The sequence below is a fragment of the Coregonus clupeaformis genome, chromosome 35 (assembly GCF_020615455.1).
Source record: "Coregonus clupeaformis isolate EN_2021a chromosome 35, ASM2061545v1, whole genome shotgun sequence".
NCBI lineage: Eukaryota > Metazoa > Chordata > Actinopteri > Salmoniformes > Salmonidae > Coregonus > Coregonus clupeaformis.
The window spans coordinates 17,418,240-17,438,566 of record NC_059226.1 but is presented as its reverse complement, the minus strand read 5'-3'; the positions used below and the strand labels follow the sequence as shown (position 1 = coordinate 17,438,566).

At 47.7% G+C, this 20,327-nt stretch overlaps 1 protein-coding gene across 2 annotated transcripts; it reads left to right on the top strand.

The window, feature by feature from the left end:
* The first annotated feature begins 12,851 nt into the window (after positions 1-12,851).
* Positions 12,852-17,852, top strand: LOC123482516 (neurogenic differentiation factor 2-like). 2 transcript variants are annotated; one of them, XM_045210656.1, is made up of 2 exons: positions 12,852-13,015; positions 15,236-17,852. In XM_045210656.1, exon 2 carries the CDS (start codon positions 15,243-15,245, stop codon positions 16,320-16,322), a length of 1,080 nt encoding a protein of 359 aa, XP_045066591.1. In that variant the 5' UTR covers positions 12,852-13,015; positions 15,236-15,242; the 3' UTR covers positions 16,323-17,852. The 2 variants fall into 2 exon arrangements, with proteins under 2 accessions (XP_045066591.1, XP_045066592.1); XM_045210657.1 differs by lacking the exon at positions 12,852-13,015 and adding an exon at positions 13,183-14,402.
* Positions 17,853-20,327: the final 2,475 nt, after the last annotated feature.

The following is a 20,327-nucleotide window of genomic DNA, read 5'->3' as shown; positions in this document are numbered from 1 at the left end:
AGGAGGGAGAGAGGGGCAGTCCCAGCCAGGGCTATTTGTAGGGCCATGCTGCAATTTCACTCGCAAGGCAATAGTTTTTTTTTTTGGAAAGTGGAGAGTGGAGCTGGGTGGATTTGGCCCCTGGTCAGGGAAGGGCTTTGCCTGTATGGGGCTGGGAGTGGGAGTGTCACGATTCAGACAGACGACCAGAGGACCACAATTGCGTCACACCAGAAAGTTTATTAAACTTAAGGGAAAAGGGAAGTAGGGAGTGAATGAAGGCTCCAGGGGTAACAGGGATCCCGTCCAATGCGCTGGGTCTGTGCCCCCCCCAGTGGCAGCGATGCGTCCTATGAAGCCGGTGGTGGGTGGTCCAGAAGTCCTGGGGGAGACACAGACACAACAGGGCGGAATGAAACCAGGCAGCAGTACAGTTCAAGGGAAATCCAAAATACGTAGTAGCAAGGCAGAAGGCTGGTCAGAGTTACCGGGATTGAAGAGTAGTCAGGAGTCGTAATGGCAGAAGCAGGTCTGGATCTCCTGAGGCAGAAGAGTATCCAAAAAACAGGCAGGTCCGGGGTCACAAAACCAGGGTGAGCCAGAAGCGCGAGCAAACAGGTTCCGGGTGTGAGCTTTGCAGACGATCTGACACCGGAGAGCTGAAAGACAGGGCCTTAAATACTGGGAGAGGTTAGTGGGTAATGCAGCGCAGCTGGCAGAGTAATTAGAGCCGAGCAGAGCAGGGACAGGTGGAGCTAGTTAGGCTGAGTAGAGAGAGGGAGGTGAGCAGAGTGGAAGATAGTGGAAACAAATTAAGGTGGTAACCCGGTGGAGTGAGAGGGCTCATGACAGAACCCCCCCAAGGGACGGCCCCAGAAGTCCCAAGAGCAACACCACGCCGGGCGGGAGGAGGGGAGCCGGAGGAGGGCTAGAACTCCTCCGAACGGTCCGAGTGAACGTCCTCATCCTCGGAGGAAGCCGGAGGGCCGTGGTCGGGAGATGGGACAGGTCCCGAGACAGGATCAGGCACAGGACAGGAAGCCGAGCGGGCCGGACGGTTAGGGACCCCTCTGGGGCGGCCCCTACGGATTGCAGGTTGATCAGGATGCCGTTGGTGGAAAGCGGTGATGAGAGTCCTATCCACAATCCGACTAGCTGGCACCCAGGTCCTTTCCTCAGGTCCATAGCCCTCCCAGTCAATGAGGTACTGGAGACCCCTACCCCTCCGTCTGGACCGAAGCAGGCGGCGGACGGTGTAAACCAGACCACCATCGACGAGCCGTGGAGGAGGAGGACCAGGCGCAGCAGGGACCAGCGGACTCTCATGGATAGGCTTAATCTTAGACACATGGAAAGTGGGGTGCACCCTCAGGGAATTAGGCAGTTGGAGCCGGACAGCAGTTGGGCTAATCACTCTTATGATAGGGAATGGGCCAATGAACCGAGGTGCCAGCTTCTGCGACTCCACCCTGAGTGGCAGGTTCTTCGATGACAACCACACCCTTTGACCAACATGGTAGGTGGGAGCAGGAATTCTCCGACGGTTGGCCCCGGTAGTGTAGCTGGCAACGGACCTGAGGAGTGTGGCTCGGGCTTGTGACCAGGTGCGGCGACATCGACGGGCAAAAGCAAGTGCAGATGGGCAAGTAACCTCCTCCTCCTGGCTGGCAAATAGAGGAGGCTGGTATCCATAAACACATTGGAAAGGGGACATACCGATGGCAGAGCAGGTCAGAGAATTGTGTGCGTACTCCACCCATGTCAATTGCTGCGACCAGGAGTGGGGGTTGCGTGAAGTCATGCATCGTAGCGCCTTCTCGAGCTCCTGATTAGCCCGCTCTGACTGCCCATTGGATTGGGGATGGAATCCGGAAGTCAGACTGACTGTGGCTCCCAGCAGGTGACAGAACTCCTTCCAAAAAGCGGAGGAGAATTGTGGACCACGGTCAGAAACAACATCCCTTGGCAGTCCGTGGATCCGGAAGACGTGTTCCAGGACCACCTGGGCGGTCTCCTTGGCGGTTGGGAGCTTGGGGAGGGGAATGAAGTGTGCCATCTTGCTGAAACGGTCAACGATGGTGAGAATGACGGTCATGCCACTTGAAGGGGGCAGCCCCGTGACAAAGTCAAGGGCGATGTGAGACCAGGGACGTCTGGGCACAGGCAGGGGCTGCAGCAATCCGGCTGGGGGCTGGCAGGACGACTTGTGTTGGTTGCAGATGGGGCAGGCTTGGACGAATTCCCGTACATCCTTCCTCAGAGAGGGCCACCAGAACCTCTGGGCGAGCAGGTTGTAAGTGCGGGTGGAGCCAGGGTGACAAGCTAGGCGGGAGTCATGTCCCCACTGAATGACCTGGGACCTCAGGTCTTCGGGGACAAAAAGGCGGTCAGCTGGGCAAGTGCTGGGACCTGGCTGGTTACGGAGAGCCTCCAGCACCTGTTCCTCAACAGCCCAGGTCAGAGCTGCAACGATGCAGGGACTTGGCAGAATCGACACAGGGTCCTTGGAGGGGGTGTCATCCTTCTGGAATTGACGGGAGAGGGCGTCTGGCTTGGTGTTGCGTGATCCAGGCCGGTATGACAGAGTGAAATTAAACCTGGTGAAGAACAGGGCCCAGCGGGACTGCCTGGAGTTCAACCGTTTGGCCGTGCGGATGTACTCCAAGTTCTTATGATCGGTCCAAACGAGAAATGGAATGGTGGACCCCTCCAGCCAGTGACGCCACTCCTCCAAGGCAAGCTTCACAGCCAGCAGCTCACGGTTCCCTATGTCGTAATTGCACTCAGAGGGGGACAACCGACGTGAGAAAAAGGCACAGGGATGGAGCTTCCTATCCTCCGCAGCCCACTGAGAAATCACAGCCCCAACTCCCACATCCGAGGCGTCCACCTCCACAATGAATTGCCGGTCCACATCAGGCATCTGGAGGATGGGAGCGGAGGTGAACCTCACCTTGAGGGTACTGAAGGCTTTGTCGGCTGCTGGGGTCCAGGTGAAGGGTTGCTTGGTGCTGGTTAGAGCAGTGAGAGGGGCAGCAACGGTACTGTAGTTCCGGATAAACTTCCTATAGAAGTTAGCAAACCCCAGAAACTGTTGCAGCTTCTTTCTGTTCTCCGGAACTGGCCATGAAGTGACTGCTGATACTTTGGCAGGATCCATTTGGATACTTCCTTCTGCCACTATGTACCCCAGGAAGGCCACTGTCTTGACGTGAAACTCACATTTCTCTGCCTTGGCGTAGAGGGAATTCTCCAGAAGACGATGAAGGACTTGCTGGACATGGCGGGTGTGTTCAGACAGGTTTCTGGAGTAAATTAAGATGTCATCCAGGTAAACGAAGACAAACTTGTTTAACATGTCCCGCAGTACATCATTCACTAGAGCCTGGAACACAGCAGGAGCATTGGTGAGGCCAAAAGGCATAACCAGATACTCGTAGTGGCCTGTTGGTGTATTGAATGCGGTTTTCCATTCATCTCCCTCCCGGATCCGCACTAGGTGGTAAGCGTTTCTGAGATCCAACTTGGTAAAAACAGTGGCTCCCTGGAGCAACTCAAAAGCAGAGGTGAGCAGAGGCAGAGGGTAACGGTTCTTCACTGTGATGTCGTTGAGTCCCCTGTAGTCGATGCAGGGGCGAAGAGATCCGTCCTTCTTCCCCACAAAGAAGAAGCCAGCACCAGCAGGAGATGAAGATGAACGGATTAATCCTGCGGACAGAGAGCCATTGATGTAGTCCTCCATGGACTTTCTTTCAGGAGCAGACAACGAATAAAGACGACCCCTTGGAGGAGCTGTTCCAGGGAGGAGGTCGATGGCACAGTCGTCACGGTCGGTGAGGGGGCAGAGATGTGGCTCTTGCTTTGTTAAACACCTCTCTGAGACCATGGTAGCATTCTGGAACATTGGAGAGGTCAGGAGCGGAGTTAGTAGGTACTGGCCGAGGGGGTAGGTGCGGCAGCAAGCAGGCAGGTTCGGTGGCAGTCCTCTCCCCACTCCCTGATCACCCCGGTCACCCAGTCGAGCTGAGGTTGTGCCGGCGGAGCCATGGGTAACCCAGGATGAGGGGTTGGCCTGGAGAGGGGAGCAGGTGAAACTGGATAGTTTCTTGATGGTTTCCGGACAGACCCATCGAGACCGGGGCCGTGACATGAGTGACCGATCCGAGTAAGTGTCCGTCCAGTGCCCGGGCAGGAATAGGAGGTGTCAAACGGAGGTTCTCCAGTCCCAGTTGGCGTGCCAGCTTGATGTCCATTATGTTGGCTTCGGCGCCAGAATCCACCAGAGCAGCCAGGGTGTGAGTTGAGTCAGAGAGGCGGAGGTGAACTTGCAGCAGGGGTTTGCGGTCGGAGGACTGGATGGTCATTGAACTCAACCGGACTCCCCCTACGCCCGGTGAGCTTCGGCCCTTTAAAGGGCAGGTTACCACACGATGTCCATCACCTCCACAATAGAGGCAGAGGTTTGAGGTGAAGCGGCGCTGGCGCTCTGCAGGAGTGAGGGAGGCTCGCCCAATCTCCATAGGCTCAGACTGATCAAGCTGACCTGGGTGAGTGGCAGTAGATGACAGGAGCCCAGTCGGATCTCTCCGAATGCCGGTAGTAGGTGGACCTTGGCGCCCCCTCTCACGACGACGGGTCTGTATCCTTCTGTCGATCCTGACAGTCAGTGCGATGGCTTCATCAAGAGTGGAAGGCAGTTCATGGGAGACCAACTCGTCCCTTGATATAGTCAGCCAAACTATGGAAGAACGCGTCCACCAACGATGGTGTGTTCCAAGAACTTCGTCTAGCCAGGGTTCGGAAGTCGATGGAATGGTCTGCGACTGTACGTCTGCCTTGTCGAATACTGAACAGTTCACGAGACGCCTCTGCGGTGGGTGAATCCAGGTCAAACACCTTCAGCATCTCCTCAGCAAACAGGTCGAAGGTTGCACATGCGGGGGTTTGACGTTCGAACTCTGCTGTTCCCCAGAGTCGAGCTCGGCCCGTCAGGTGAGTGATGGCATACCCAACTTTAGCCCCTCCGTGGCGAAGGTCCTTGGCTGCAAGGAGAACTGAAGTCGGCAGCTAGTCAGGAATGGCCGGACCTGGGTTGAATCGCCGTTGAACCGCTCGGGGTTTCCAATCTTGGGTTCCGGAGCAGCGGCTGCAATGACCGGGGCAGGTAACTCGGGGGCTGGGCTGGTGGGCAGACTGGCTGGGGTAAGGTTGGTGAGGAGTTGAATGATCATGGCGAGTTGTTGTTGCTGCTGCTGGAACTGCTGCTCATGCTCATCGGTTTCCATGTCGGGAAAGTGTGCGCTGAGTCCATAATGGTCAGATCGTACTGTCACGATTCAGACAGACGACCAGAGGACCACAATTGCGTCACACCAGAAAGTTTATTAAACTTAAGGGAAAAGGGGAAGTAGGGGAGTGAATGAAGGCTCCAGGGGTAACAGGGATCCCGTCCAATGCGCTGGGTCTGTGCCCCCCCAGTGGCAGCGATGCGTCCTATGAAGCCGGTGGTGGGTGGTCCAGAAGTCCTGGGGGGAGACACAGACACAACAGGGCGGAATGAAACCAGGCAGCAGTACAGTTCAAGGGAAATCCAAAATACGTAGTAGCAAGGCAGAAGGCTGGTCAGAGTTACCGGGATTGAAGAGTAGTCAGGAGTCGTAATGGCAGAAGCAGGTCTGGATCTCCTGAGGCAGAAGAGTATCCAAAAAACAGGCAGGTCCGGGGTCACAAAACCAGGGTGAGCCAGAAGCGCGAGCAAACAGGTTCCGGGTGTGAGCTTTGCAGACGATCTGACACCGGAGAGCTGAAAGACAGGGCCTTAAATACTGGGAGAGGTTAGTGGGTAATGCAGCGCAGCTGGCAGAGTAATTAGAGCCGAGCAGAGCAGGGACAGGTGGAGCTAGTTAGGCTGAGTAGAGAGAGGGAGGTGAGCAGAGTGGAAGATAGTGGAAACAAATTAAGGTGGTAACCCGGTGGAGTGAGAGGGCTCATGACAGGGAGTGGGAGTGGGGCTGGGATGAGGGAGGCAGCACAGCGGTGAAAGGGGTGTTGGTGGAGGAGGAGTGCAACTAGGTGACGGGGGGACAAAACTTTAAACAGCAGGGAGATTGTTTATCCTGCCGGCAGGCCGGACAGAGGAGGAGGAACGCTGCCAGCTATTTTATTCCCTCTGCCTTGCTTACATGTCGGCGGACAGATCGGGAGTTAATCAGTGAGCTTTAGAGCAGCGATTCTCAACTGGTGGGTCACGGGAGGTTTTGAATGGGTCGCGGGTGTCTGAGTAAAATATATATACATATATACTGAATAAAAATATAAACGCAACATGCAATAATTTCTAATATTTTACTGCGTTACAGTTCATATAAGGAAATCAGTCAATTGAAATAAATTCATTAGGCCATAATCTATGGATTTCACATGACTGGGAATACAGATATGCATCTGTTGGTCACAGATACCTTAAAAGAAAGGTAGGGGTGTGGATCAGAAAACCAGTCAGTATGTGGTGTGACCACCATTTGCCTCATGCAGCGCGTTACATCTCCTTCGCATAGAGTTGATCAGGCTGTTGATTGTGGCCTGTGGAATGTTGTCCCACTTCTCTTCAATGGCTGAAGTTTAGTTGTTGCTGCCTCTTGGACCCCCCACGGGCCTGGGCCCAGGGGCTTCAGCCCCGTTAAACCCCTGCATTGCTCCAGCCCTGAGTTTATTAACATTTTTCATCAAGAATATGGGCAAAATTGTATTATTGGCAATGAAAGAGGTGGGAATGTTATTCCCATGTCATATAATTGCTACATTTACTATCAATATAGCATTACAAATAGTTTTCCAGATTTTATTTTGGAGATTATTTTTCGGGATGTGAATATTGGGTCCAACTGAGACAACCTGGTTCAATTTGGGTCCCGAGGCAAAACAAGTTGAGAAGCATGGCGTTAGAGGGTTTGGCTTCATCGCCTTCACATGCACATCTACCTCCTCTACCTCCTCTACCTCCTCTACCTCCTCTACCTCCTCTACCTCCTCTGCCTCCTCTGCCTCCTCTACCTCCTCTACCTCCTCTACCTCCTCTACCTCCTCTGTTAGAGTGTAGAAGTGAAAGCGACTGGGGCCATTCAGCTTGGATCTTGACAGAATTAGAGCCAGACATCCTGAAAAGAGAATACAAACAGAAACCCCCCATAAAACTCCTGGAATTTACTCTGGCAGATGCAGGGCACACACATAAACACACAGAGAGAGAAGACTGCATCTCCTATGACAGACTGGACAAGTATGTAACTCTAACCTCCCCTAAATGGGGCATCTCTGTCCATGTGACAGCCAATAGGGCAGGGGTTGACAGCGCTTCTCCCCAGAGTTATTACAGCCCTCCAGAGGCAAGTTCAGCCATGCTCGGCTCAGCTTTGCTCTGGCTCAATGAGCTCAGACTAAGCAGAGTAGAGGTTTGAGAGCTGGTCCTATAGAATGACATAATAGTAAACTATAGAATCTCTGAGGCTGCTCCTATTAACAAAGAAGATCATACTATGTAAAGAAGCGTAGGTACCTACGGACACCTCACCCTAATTCCTCATGAGCGCCAGCCAAGTGTTCTGTTGGTAATAAGCTGAAGCATCTGGGATTTGGATGTCAAAAGCAACGTAAAATGTGAAATCATTAATTTATAAGGATCACAGAGAGGCTTTGTCCCAGGACAGCAGGTGTTCTCATGATTCATAACAGGTCACACAGAAAGAGAGTGTTCATCAGTCCTCACCTCCTTCATCCCTCTGCTCTCCACCTGCGTTACATCGCTGACGCATCATAGCTGGCACATACTAACTATGTGTTCACATCATACAATGGTTCTGGTCATGTGGTGGTTATAGGGTATGGGAAGATAGCACTGGACAGGTGAGGCAGCTAGTTCAAATCCACCTGTGTATCTCCTGCCTTGCTCCTGGACTGAGGTTAAGACAGACCATTGTCTAGGCACCATCTACTGGCCTGTCTATCAGTACAGGGATGGCACTGTGGGAACCAGATTAATATGCATACGGCCATGCGTGCAAGCAGAAACACACACACACCATAATGGTGTGTGATATGGTGACAATTGGGTACAAGCGCCACTTTGAGATCAAAATAAACATAGTCAGAGAGAGAGTGAGAGCGAGAACGAGAGCGAGAGCGAGAGAGATTATTGTACCATCAGGACTATTATGATGACAATGTCAGACACTGAGCATACTGAGCACTCTAGCTCTGGCCTGGACCAACATCCATCTGGAATGTGTTAGGACAACATCGGCACACTCACCGAATGACGGGATAATCCCTGGGAGGCAAAGAAAGAGGGAGAGAGAGAGGGAGGAGAAGAAGAGAGTGGGAAAGAGAGAGAGAAGAAGAGGGAGAATGACGCCAGAGGGGTGAGATTCATGGCAGAATTGGAAAGAGAGAAAGAGGGATAGAGGGAAGAACTGAATAGGGTAGAAGAGAGAATCACAAAGGACATGTTGACATGGACCAGGTCCACTGTGAGAGCTGGATTACAGACAAAGCAGGGGGAAGAAGTGATGAAAAGATCCATGGTAGGAACACTTTGTGTCCAAAGTCCACCATCTACTGGTAGAAAAGGAGATGCAGCACTGAAGCAAACAGAAAGCATGCCAGGATGCAGTGTCACTTAATATCCTATAGATGTCACTATTGCCTCATATTTGATCATTTGAATAAAGGCAGACACCGACATCTAGTCATGGTACTGTAGCAGGTGGAGGACATTATGACAGAGGAGAGGAGGTGGCTGTGACTAGGGCAGTGATTGAATTAGTGCTCTCTCCCTCTCCCTCTCCCTCTTTCTCTCTCTCTCTCTCTCTCTCTCTCTCTCTCTCTCTCTCTCTCTCTCTCTCTCTCTCTCTCTCTCTCTCTCTCTCTCTCTCTCTCTCTCTCTCTCTCTCTCTCTCTCTCTCTCTCTCTCTCTCTCTCTCTCTCTCTCTCTCTCCCTGCCTCTCTCTCTCTACACCCCCAAGCCCCTCACTCATATCATCAATAATATATGGGCCTTGTTTCCACTGCCACAATTAATCCTCTATCGTTACTATAATTAAAAGGCAGAAATCCCACAAGATGGTTCAGCTTGGCCGGGCATGGGCTGGCACGGGAACTGATGAAGAATCCCTGAGCCACGCACACCCTGTAGCCACACACACACAGATACACACACACACAGACAGACACCCAGTCAGGCAGGCAGTCTAACTAGACAGACACACAGATGGGGAGACACATAAGCAAAGCACAAAGTAGTGTGAGTACTTTTCTCCACCTCCATACAGACACACAGACACACATGGACACACACACAGACAAATGGGGCTGGTATCCACGGCGGCCAGAGCCAGGCAGCACAGAGACAGAGAGGTGGAGCTGTCTAATGCTGCAATTAGGACTGCACTGTCTTGGTGAGCGGTGAGCGCACAGGGATGAATATTTCAGACCGGATATCTCCATGGGCACCTATGATGTGTCCTGGCAGACCTACAAACACACAAACACAGACAGAGCTGCCAGGGCTGCAGGGCTACTGTATGCCTCTCAACTAGGCTACATTACCATTAGTGTCAAACCTAATGCATGAGCTGAACCACAAACTCATTTCATAAACACGCTCTTTTCTCTTCACTTCTTCAGTCTTTTAATGATTTTTAGGAAGCTCCAGTGCACACACAATCTTATGGGCACACAGAAACACACACACACACTAACCCACCCACCCACACGCACACACACACACACACACACACACACACACAGATGAGCAGTAGAAGCACTCCCCCTGGTGTGTGTTCATTGTGGATGCTGGCTGCACACAGACCTCCTCCTGCCCCTTCATCCTCGGCCCCATCTCCACTTGATTTATCGCTCTCAAATACCACTGCACTAATTAGTCAAGTAATTAATTAATAGTCATTTGCATTTGTGCATATGCAATTAGGAGGCTGCAGAAAGGAGAGTGCAGATGGGGTCTGGGAGACTGGCGGGGGTGTGTGTGTGTGTGTGTGTGTGTGTGTGTGTGTGTGTGTGTGTGTGTGTGTGTGTGTGTGTGTGGTGTGTGTCAAGGTTGTAGTGTAGGACTTGCATCAAAGATGGAAATACGTGTAATCTGGTCAGAATCGTGGTAGCGTGGGACGCTGGGAGGTGACAGGTACAGGGGTGTGGCAAAATGACTTTGGTAGACATCCCTGTGGTAGATAATCTGACCAACCAATCTACTGCAGCCAATGAGAGTCACAGTGTTGAAGTATACACTACCGTTCAAAAGTTTGGGTTCTTGTTTTTGAAAGAAAAGCAATTATTTTGTCCATTAAAATAACATCAAATTCATCAGAAATACAGTGTAGACATTGTCAATGTATTAAATGGCTATTGTAGCTGGAAACGGCTGATTTTTAATGGAATATCTACATAGGCGTACAGAGGCCCATTATTAGCAACAATCAGTCCTGTGTTCCAATGGCACGTTGTGTTTGCTAATCCAAGTTTATCATTTTAAAAGGCTAATTGATCATTAGAAAACCCTTTTGCAGTTTTGTTAGCACAGCTGAAAACTGTTGTGCTGATTAAAGAAGCAATAAAACTGGCCTTCTTGAGACTAGTTGAGTATCAGGAGCATCAGCAATTGTGGGTTCGATTACAGGATCAAAATGGCCAGAAACAAATAACTTTCTTCTGAAACTCATCAGTCTATTCTTGTTCTGAGAAATGAAGGCTATTCCATGCGAGAAATTGCCAAGAAACTGAAGATCTCATATAACGCTGCGTACTACTCCCTTCACAGAACAGTGCAAACTGTCTCTAACCAGAATAGAAAGAGGAGTGGGAGGCCCCGGTGCACAACTGAGCAAGAGGACAAATACATTAGAGTGTCTAGTTTGAGAAACAGACACCTCACAGGTCCTCAACTGGCAGCTTCATTAAATAGTACCCACAAAACACCAGTCTCAGTGTCAACAGTGAAGAGGCGACTCCGGGATGCTGACCTTCTAAATTGCTTTTCTTTCGAAAACAAGGACATTTCTAAGTGAACCCAAACTTTTGAACGGTAGTGTATGTGAGTGTTGGCACCTAAAGGACTCCACCTTTATAGAGCAAACACCCACTGAAGGGTCTCTAAGTTATAGTATATATTGGGTGGTTGTTTATATTCAACAGACAAGGATAACACACAGATGGTTCATAATCTGGCAAAATCCATACACACACACACACAGCCTATTTATTTTGCATAAACTCTTCTCAGTATTCTAATACCAGTTTACAGCCACCATGTGTGTTGTCTCCTTTAGCCTGTCATTGGCTAAAACGATGCTGTTGACATTTGCCATTTATTTTGGCAAGGTGATTTGAAGGATTATTGGGACTTGTTGAAAAGCACGGGTAAGGCAACCCGTGCCCACCGCCCTCCATTCCCGCCTCCCCAGTGCCCAGTGCTGCTGAGGTAGGGCACCGATTTGGCTGGCAGCAGGGCCTAACGTGATGCCTTCCATCCCCCACCTTTGGAGTGGTGCCAGGATGCCATCCTCTCTCTCAGCCCATCAGGGACTGGATGGGACACATTATGTGCAGAATCATGACCCCCATAGCCACAGCTGTTGCCACACTACTGCTGACCCCGCAGGTGACCCTCCCCTGGTGGGTGTCTGACTGAGATCTCTGGGGAGTTGGAGGAGAACTTGACCCAAGGACATGAACCCATGGTGCTATTTTCCTGCTTCAAAATGTCCCTTTGCCTGCCTCTCAATTGTCTGTCATTGCTGTGCCAAAGGACAGACACATGCATGCCAACTTGGACCTGGTGGTCACAGAGCTCGTTTTCCAGATTAACTTCACTAATGCCTGCCTAATGGTGAGATATTGGAGTTGGAACTTGGAATAGAGATAATTCAGAGATGCCGATGACACAAGAAGGGGCGAAGAGGAAAGCAGGAATTCGCAGGCTTGCAGGACTCTTCTTTATAACGCCAATCAGTTGGTTAGTGTGCCAACGCTCCTCCCACTCTGGGCACCGGCACAGATGCCAGCTCCAACCACCCCCCGGCCATCTCCCTCACCGACCCCGCCCTTATCCCGTCCCTGGTGGGGTCGCACACCTGGGCCCCATCGTTGTTGCTGTGCAGGAGGACTGGCGCTCGCTCGCCCCTCAGACGCCCCTCAGCGTCGCACTCTGAAAACACCAGCGCTCAAGCAACCTCGTCGTCCCTCCTACGGGTGCTCACGTCTAATCTCCGATCTCATCTCACGAGCACCTGTAAATAACAAACAATCAATAGGGACTCAATAGCCGACATTTATCTGTCTGTCCGTCTCTATTGAGGGTGAGAGTCATTAATCGTTCTGCCCGTAAAGTCTGCGCGCAATGCTATTTGTTTTGATTGTTTTTCCCCCTGAATACCTCACTATAATGCTATTCAATTAGGTAAATAAATAGATAAACAATATCGCCTTCTGTTCCCAGGTCTGTAAATGCACCCCAACCCCCTCTCCTTGAGCACCGTTGTTTTATGCATGATATCGTTTAACATAACCCTTGGGTTAAATGTAAAAAAAAATATATAAAAAAATAAAGGCAAATACACCAATAATACCCGTTGTCTACAATAAACGTTTTTGTTCCACATTTTTCTGTTTCCTCTCTTTCACTCGAATTGTCTCCGTCTCAGTTTCTCTCTTTTTCTGGCTGTGTGAGCGCGAGCGCAGTGACAGATGGCGGGGCCCTCTTCCCTCGAGAAGGCAATCTCTCCGAATGCGGGCGCATGTCAATCACCCGCTCTCATGTGATGGCTCTTGCCAGTGACGTGCCAACCATATGGCCTGGCATCATAGCTAGTATGTAACCCTGCCTGGTAGCAATGCCACACTGTCTCAGAGCGCGCGCGCGGATAGCACACTGAAAGCACCCTGCCGCACCTATTGGAGCGTTTGCTCGCGGTCCCAGAAGATGGTCTGAACTCACGCGCTTTCCACCCTTTCAAGAGCTCCCGCGGAGGTAAGTTGGAGTGTAAACAAATCGACGAGTGACCTTCCCAAAATGGAAAGTAATTAATTTAATAAATAGAGATTAATAATGCAAGGCTAATTCGTGACCGTTTTTTGGTGGATCATTGTGCCTCCTGTAAACGTCTGTTTTGAATTCACTCAGCTATATGTCATTTTTGAACATTTGGATTATGGTATAGCTATGATTCTTCGTTTGGCACGATGTTATTTGCCCTTCAACTTTTAACAGCGCGGACCTCCATTCTGTGTGTTAGTTATAGGCTGGGCGTGCAATATAATATTCCATGCTTATTTTGTTCAGAAAACAGCTATCCACAAAGACAAGCTCTAGTCTACAGCATATCTCTGTGGACAATCGAAAAAATAGCAACAATCTTCCTCCTGAATGTAATTAATTTCAGTAGTCAGACAGTATACGGCATTAATTTGATTAGTGAAAAATACAAAATAAAGCCTGTTTCTATGGATCTATGGAAACAGAGAGATGAAGAGAGAAAGATACAGAGGGAGAGAGAGGGGAGGCAGAATTATTCTTCACTGTCAGCTAATTATTTTTGCGTCTCATGGCATAGATGGAATATTTATCGATGATTTTATCTGGGTGTTCATCTTGGAGAAAATGAAAGGGAGGGTGGGGCGTTATTGAAAGCGAATGTACAGTAGGCTAATGCGGACGTGATTTATTTGTGTTTGTGTAGTTTTATCATCCACAATTATCCTCCAACAGCACAACCTTTTACATTCCAAATACATCGATAGCTCCCCTAAATCACGCAAGCACAGGCCATGCAAGAGGAGCTTATTGTTGCAATGTTACAACAAAAAAAAAAAGGTTTCTAAAATGCATTTTTTATATATATTTGAAGACTGCTAAAAGGATACAAGCAATTTCTCCAACAAAAAGTGGTTTAGAATCGTTCAGTCGTGCATACTGAATTATGTGTGAAATATGTTTCTTGTAAGGTAGTCTACATGGTCTGTTAATTAAACGTTTTTTTGTTAGTTTTTTAATTGAGCAAATCTCTTGAGCCTGAAATTTCAAAACGAGATTCTGCCTCTGGCACACCCTCGAGATAATTAGCACCGTATTCCTCCTGGTTGACTTTGGGTCCACACACATCACGTAACCCAACCACAGTTTTCCATAGCCTAGCAGAGATACAAGAGATGTACAGTGATTTAGGGTGACAATATGTTATTGGTTTGAGATGGTTTAAACTGTCCATCTATCATCTCTTTGCACTGGCTATTTACATTCAAATACCATCTCGTTTCTCCTTTTCGGATAATTTATGCTATTTTCAAAAAAGGCCTGGCTCAATCAACTTTGTATTTTTGGATTATAATCTTTGGATGATATTCTAATTGGCGTTTGGGTAAGATATTTACAAATTAAATAATTATTGAGTGTCATAATAACAATGTACATGATTATTATTATTATTATTACTATTATTATTATTATTTATTGCCAATCAAAATTGACCTCTACGGATATGATAATCTTGTATTAACCCATGGTATCCTATAGTGCCCCCTGTTAGGCTATAAGGCTGAGCATTACAATAAAACAGTGGCTCTGCAGGTGTGGTAGAAGTCATTTCAATGTCAAATTTGACAAAAATATGATAGCCTATTCATTCAAATAACTTCAGATATCCACACACAATATTTTGTGATCTCTTCTGACACGATGATCAACACCAAGGTAGACAAACTAAAATTAGACTATAAATGTACATAGCCTCATGCCATGCTTTTTGTGGAGGTGGGTATAGTGTGGTGGAATAGTGCTGGAATGTAGCAAGAGTATGTGGGCGTCGGGGGGAGTGAAAGTAGGGGCACGTCGCTTCACAGCGCGCCCCACGGGATCTGTAATGTGGCCTGTACCGCTGAGACCCGCTGTGCGAGGGCAGGAGGGGGCACATGGACGACAGCAGGGAATTAAATAGGGGACCAGTCGGGCGATAGACCCAGGTGTTCACTGAAATGTTTCCGATGGCATGCTGTTTTAGTTTCTCCCAACAGTTATAATTTAAGTCTTATTTGGCTATTCATTTCCTCTGGCTTTATCATGAAGAGCTATTAATTAAAACTTGAGTATTATCCCATTGTTGTTGAATGCATTTCATTACATTCTTGTTTTTCCCTTTAGCCCTTTTCTGATTTGAAACGTCCTCCCTCATACAACTTCCTTTATCTCTTTCAGTGCCGCAATGTTGACTAGGCTGTTCAGTGACCCGTCGCTGCTTCCCGATATGCATAAGTATTCGGCCTGGGCAGAGGACAGCGAGAGCGAGGACTCGAAGACCAAGGATGATGAGGATCACTGCCGCGTGGGCGATGACGACATGGATGTCCAGGACCTGAGAAGCAGCCGGGCACATTCTGAGATCGGCGGTGAAGACGAGGAGGACGACGAGGCGGATGAGGACGAAGGAGAGGACGGTGCAGAAGGGGACGGGCCCAAAAAACGGGGCCCTAAGAAGCGTAAAATGACACCTGCGCGTATCGAGCGCTCCAAGATGCGTCGTCAGAAGGCGAACTCACGGGAGAGGACGCGCATGCACGACCTGAACTCGGCGCTCGACAATCTGCGTAAAGTGGTGCCCTGTTACTCCAAAACGCAAAAGCTCTCCAAAATCGAGACTCTCCGTTTGGCCAAGAACTACATCTGGGCCCTCTCTGAGATCCTGCGCTCCGGGAAGAAGCCTGATCTTGTGTCCTACGTGCAGACGCTGTGTAAAGGACTGTCCCAACCCACGACCAACCTGGTTGCGGGTTGTCTGCAGCTCAACTCCCGAAACTTCCTAACGGAGCAGTGTCCGGAGGGGGGACGCTATCCCGGCTCCAACTCCTTCTCCATGCATCCTTACCCCTACCAGTGCTCCCGCCTCTCCAGCCCTCAGTACCAGTCTGGTTCCAACTCGCATCCCTTACGGACACACGGGTACTGCTCAGCCTACGATTCACTGTACGGTGGCAGTGGATCTCCAGAATACAACAGCCCAGACTACGAGGGGCCCATCTCCTCTCCCGTGTGCATCAATGGCAACTTTTCTATGAAGCACCAGGGCACTACGTCCCCCGAGGTAGCCGAGAAAGGCTACCATTACTCTATGCATTACTCCGGCCTGGCCGGCTCTCGCCCCACTGCTGGCCACATATACGGTTCTTCAGCGGTGCGGAGCAGCATCCAGTCTGAAAACGTATCGCCTTACCACGACATGCACCTGCACCACGAAAGGGCCCCCGTCCCCGTATACGATGAACTCAATGCGTTTTTCCACAACTGAAACGGCAGTAAAATTGCCATGTGTGTGAGTCTTCTTGCAATCAACAATCAATTAGTTGCCCACCTTTGGCAAGGCGCGTGCACGGTCACCCCCCACCCCCTCCCCTAAACCTTAGTCCCAAAGGACTATGACACCAGACACTGACCATTGTGGAAAAAGCGTTTTATTTATTGTTTTTCTATGTCCTTTTATATAATTGTATTTATTTTGTATCTATTCTGTGACGATGGGATGCTGTGAAAATGTTGCATTTGAAACGGAATGTGTACAGATTTGACGGTGATTGACATATGGATTATTATTGAAATAGCTAGATGAACAGAGTTAAAATGCAACCAGATAGTCACGTTTATAACATTGTAACAACCGATGATTCTGTAACTAATTTGGAAATAATAGCCTAATCTGAAAATAGATGATTAAATTAAGAAGCAGGCAGTGCACTTAAAAGAAAGCACGTCGCAGAGATAGGAAGATATATATTTTTTAATGTCGACAATTGGCAACAGCTATGTCAGAAAATAAAACATATTTCACATCTATGCAAGAAATAGCCTACGCCAAACGAGTATACAAGGACCAATTATAGGCTATATCTAAAATAGTGTACATGAAATCATTAATTTAATACTTCTCAACAATATCGTTTCATTGCTGCTCGGCCCCTATTCTGACTTGCCATAACACACACGGGGGAAATGCTTGACGTCTCATTTTTTGTTGCGGGACATGGATTCAAGTTAAAATTGTATGTCCTCACCATGATGACACAGAGAATACAATTTTCGATCCCTAGAATACCACCAATTGATAAGGAAAAGCAAAGGAAAAGCAAACAATATTTGGCAGAGTAGGCCTACTAGGCTAAAGCCAACATTTTAAATGAGTGATTCGAAAGAACCAGATATTGGCTCATGCTACCAGCTCCTGCTGGTCAAGTCTTTCTAATGTAGACGATTCGATAGTGTTTACGTTCATTAGAGTAGCCTACCTTTAATGGGTTTGCAAGATTGCACTATATTTTAGATGTCATTCAAATGCAATCGAAAATAGTTTAATGTAGGCCAATAGCCTTGGCCTTTATACATCTACAATCCTGTCAGTGATTGAACGGAGAATCGGATAGGCCTACAATAAAATATGTTAAACACAATATTTCATGTCATGTCACAGGAACAAATATGGCAAGTCAAGTAACTTTCTAATCAATCGAACACATTGACTTGTTGAATAGGCCTATTTCCAAAAGTGTAAGGGCAAGGATTTAGCACTCAATTTCTAAATAGTCGAAGTTGTATCAGAAGGTCGATATATTGCACTGAAATAACATTATTGTTATTATTGTTATTATTATTTACAAACGTTATTATTTAATGCATTATTTTGTCTATAATAACTAATAAATGCAATTATTTCCACTAAGGGTCCCCAGAGTCGTCAACATGTGTTGCATTTTTCATTGAAAGTGAAAGTTAAAACTTTGTATTTAAACAATGTGTGTGTGGTAAAATAAAATGATAATACATTAAATTGTGCTACATCATTTCATTTGAAACCTATATCCAAGTTGTTTATCTGTAAACGTTGTGTTTTCTCGTTGAATTTGAGAACCATTACATAGGGTAAAACAAGTATCTTCTGGCTATCTGGCTTAGTTATTAGCCTAATCATTAACTACGTAAGGACTATATTATATTATTCCTATGATTATTCTTATCATTGGAAATGCTCTATGAAATGATGATGCAGTGTGGCCTGGAAAGGGATGGGTTTACTATTAAACGTCCCTATATCGCTCTGGTTTCGGTAAGTGCGTTAGGCTATTACAAGGAGTAGCATCACTTGACATGTGACTCCAACAGGTTCTGCGGGCAATATCCAAAGGTTTAATATGGCAGATTTATAAACTATCTCAAGATGTTGCAGTAAGTCCCATTCTTCAATTAAGCCCACAAAAAGTGTTGCAGAATGACTTGCAGAATGAGTTCGAAACCATGTTCCAAAGACTTTCACTCTGAGAGAAGCTATATTCCTAATGATTAGGCATGGAGGCAAAACGGGCATTATAGGATCTAATCAACAGGCCAACACCATCTTTCCGGAACACAACGAACATATTAGAAAGGCAAATGTGTCAACAAAGAAGCCCTGCAATGGACTCTAATGAGTTGAACAGCAGGATCTGGACAGATTGGGAGAAGGCCTCCGGTTCTGCAGGCGAGCCAAAATCCCTAACAGTTACCAAAGGATTTCGGGGATTTCTAGGATGTTCAAATGATATGGGAGCCGTTATAAACTCATTGATTTGAAGGGAGGGACTGCTATGACAACCAACTTCTAGATCAGGGGTGTGCAACTTTGATGTGGGTGGGGGCCACAAAAAAATCGGGAAAAATCATGAGGGGCCGCAGTGGCTCACGGGTCTGCGTACCGGCATCTATACCCACATGCAGTCAGAGCCAGCCCTAGTCTTTTGGGGGCCCTCCCACCTTGCGAGCAAAACATTTTAGCGGCCCCCTCTTGACAGCATAGAGAAAAACTTGACATTTTAGAGTTAATTTCCTGCAATTCTACACATTTTGCAATGGGGCCTAGAGAAAATGTTGCAGTCTTAAAGCAAGTTTGGTGCAATTCTACATATTTTTCCATGGGGTGAAGACAAATGTTTGCAGTTTTTTATATGATAGGCTAACTGATCAATGGTTGCCCATCCCTGTTCCAGATCATGAGTGTGTGTAGTTTTTCAGGCTTCTTGTTCGTCTGTGCATACAAGCAGCCGTGCTCCTGCTCCCTTTGAGGGCATGCCAGAATATTATTGCCATTAAAGGTAAACTTGACTCAAACGGACACAAGGGTCACAATGACTTTTGAAACACGGAAGAAATACAGAGACTATAGCCTTATTCATTGACATTCAATTATCGAAAATTGTGGACCAAATGAACATGAAACATAAGGGGTTCCAAACAAGCAAAGATATAATTTGTAATCATAACACGGCATTGGAAAGAGGCTAAAATAATGCGGGCAGCAGAGGACCTTAATATAGTCCATGTAGCCCATATTGGAATGACGACCTTGACTTCAGGCTCGTTGGCTTAATGGACATTGACAGTGACGGTGAGAACGATTTGGGAACCAACAAAAGAAAGTAATGTGTTATTAATTATATTACTTCGATTATAGTTTTTGCAGTATAGGCAATTTGCCACAGCACATTTTATAAACGCATTCCTTCAACCCCACCTTTATTTCTCCACAGGTAGCCTACCCTGATGGACTAAGCAGGACATCATAACTCATCATAACTCATCATAACGTCGATAACTCTCTCACACAAACATACACACACACACCGAGAGAGAGAGAGAGAGAGAGAGAGAGAGAGAGAGAGAGAGAGAGAGAGAGAGAGAGAGAGAGAGAAAGAAAGCTTTGGCAATATGTACATTGTTGCGTCATGCCAATAAAGCAAATGTAATTGAATTGAATTGAATTGAATTGAATTGAGAGAGAGAGAGAGAGAGAGAGAGAGAGAGAGAGAGAGAGAGAGAGAGAGAGAGAGAGAGAGAGAGAGAGAGAGAGAGAGAGAGAGAGAGAGAGAGAGAGAGAGAGAGGGGAACTTTTGTGAGTGTAATGTTTACTGTTAAATTTATATTGTTTATTTCACTTTTGTTTGTTATCTATTTCACTCGCTTTGGCAATGTAAACATATGTTTCCCATGCCAATAAAGCCCGTTGAATTGAGAGAGAGAAAGAGAGAGAGAGAGAGAGAGAGAGAGAGAGAGAGAGAGAGAGAGAGAGAGAGAGAGAGAGAGAGAGAGAGAGAGAGAGAGAGAGAGAGAGAGAGAGAGAGAGAGAGAGAGAGAGAGTGAGAGAGAGAGAGAGAGAGAGAGAGAGAGAGAGAGAGAGAGAGAGAGAGAGAGAGAGAGAGAGAGAGTTTTCCATTGTGCTTGACTTTGATCATTTGTTTTGCCAGGCGTAGATTCTAGTTCTCTAGGTTACAGT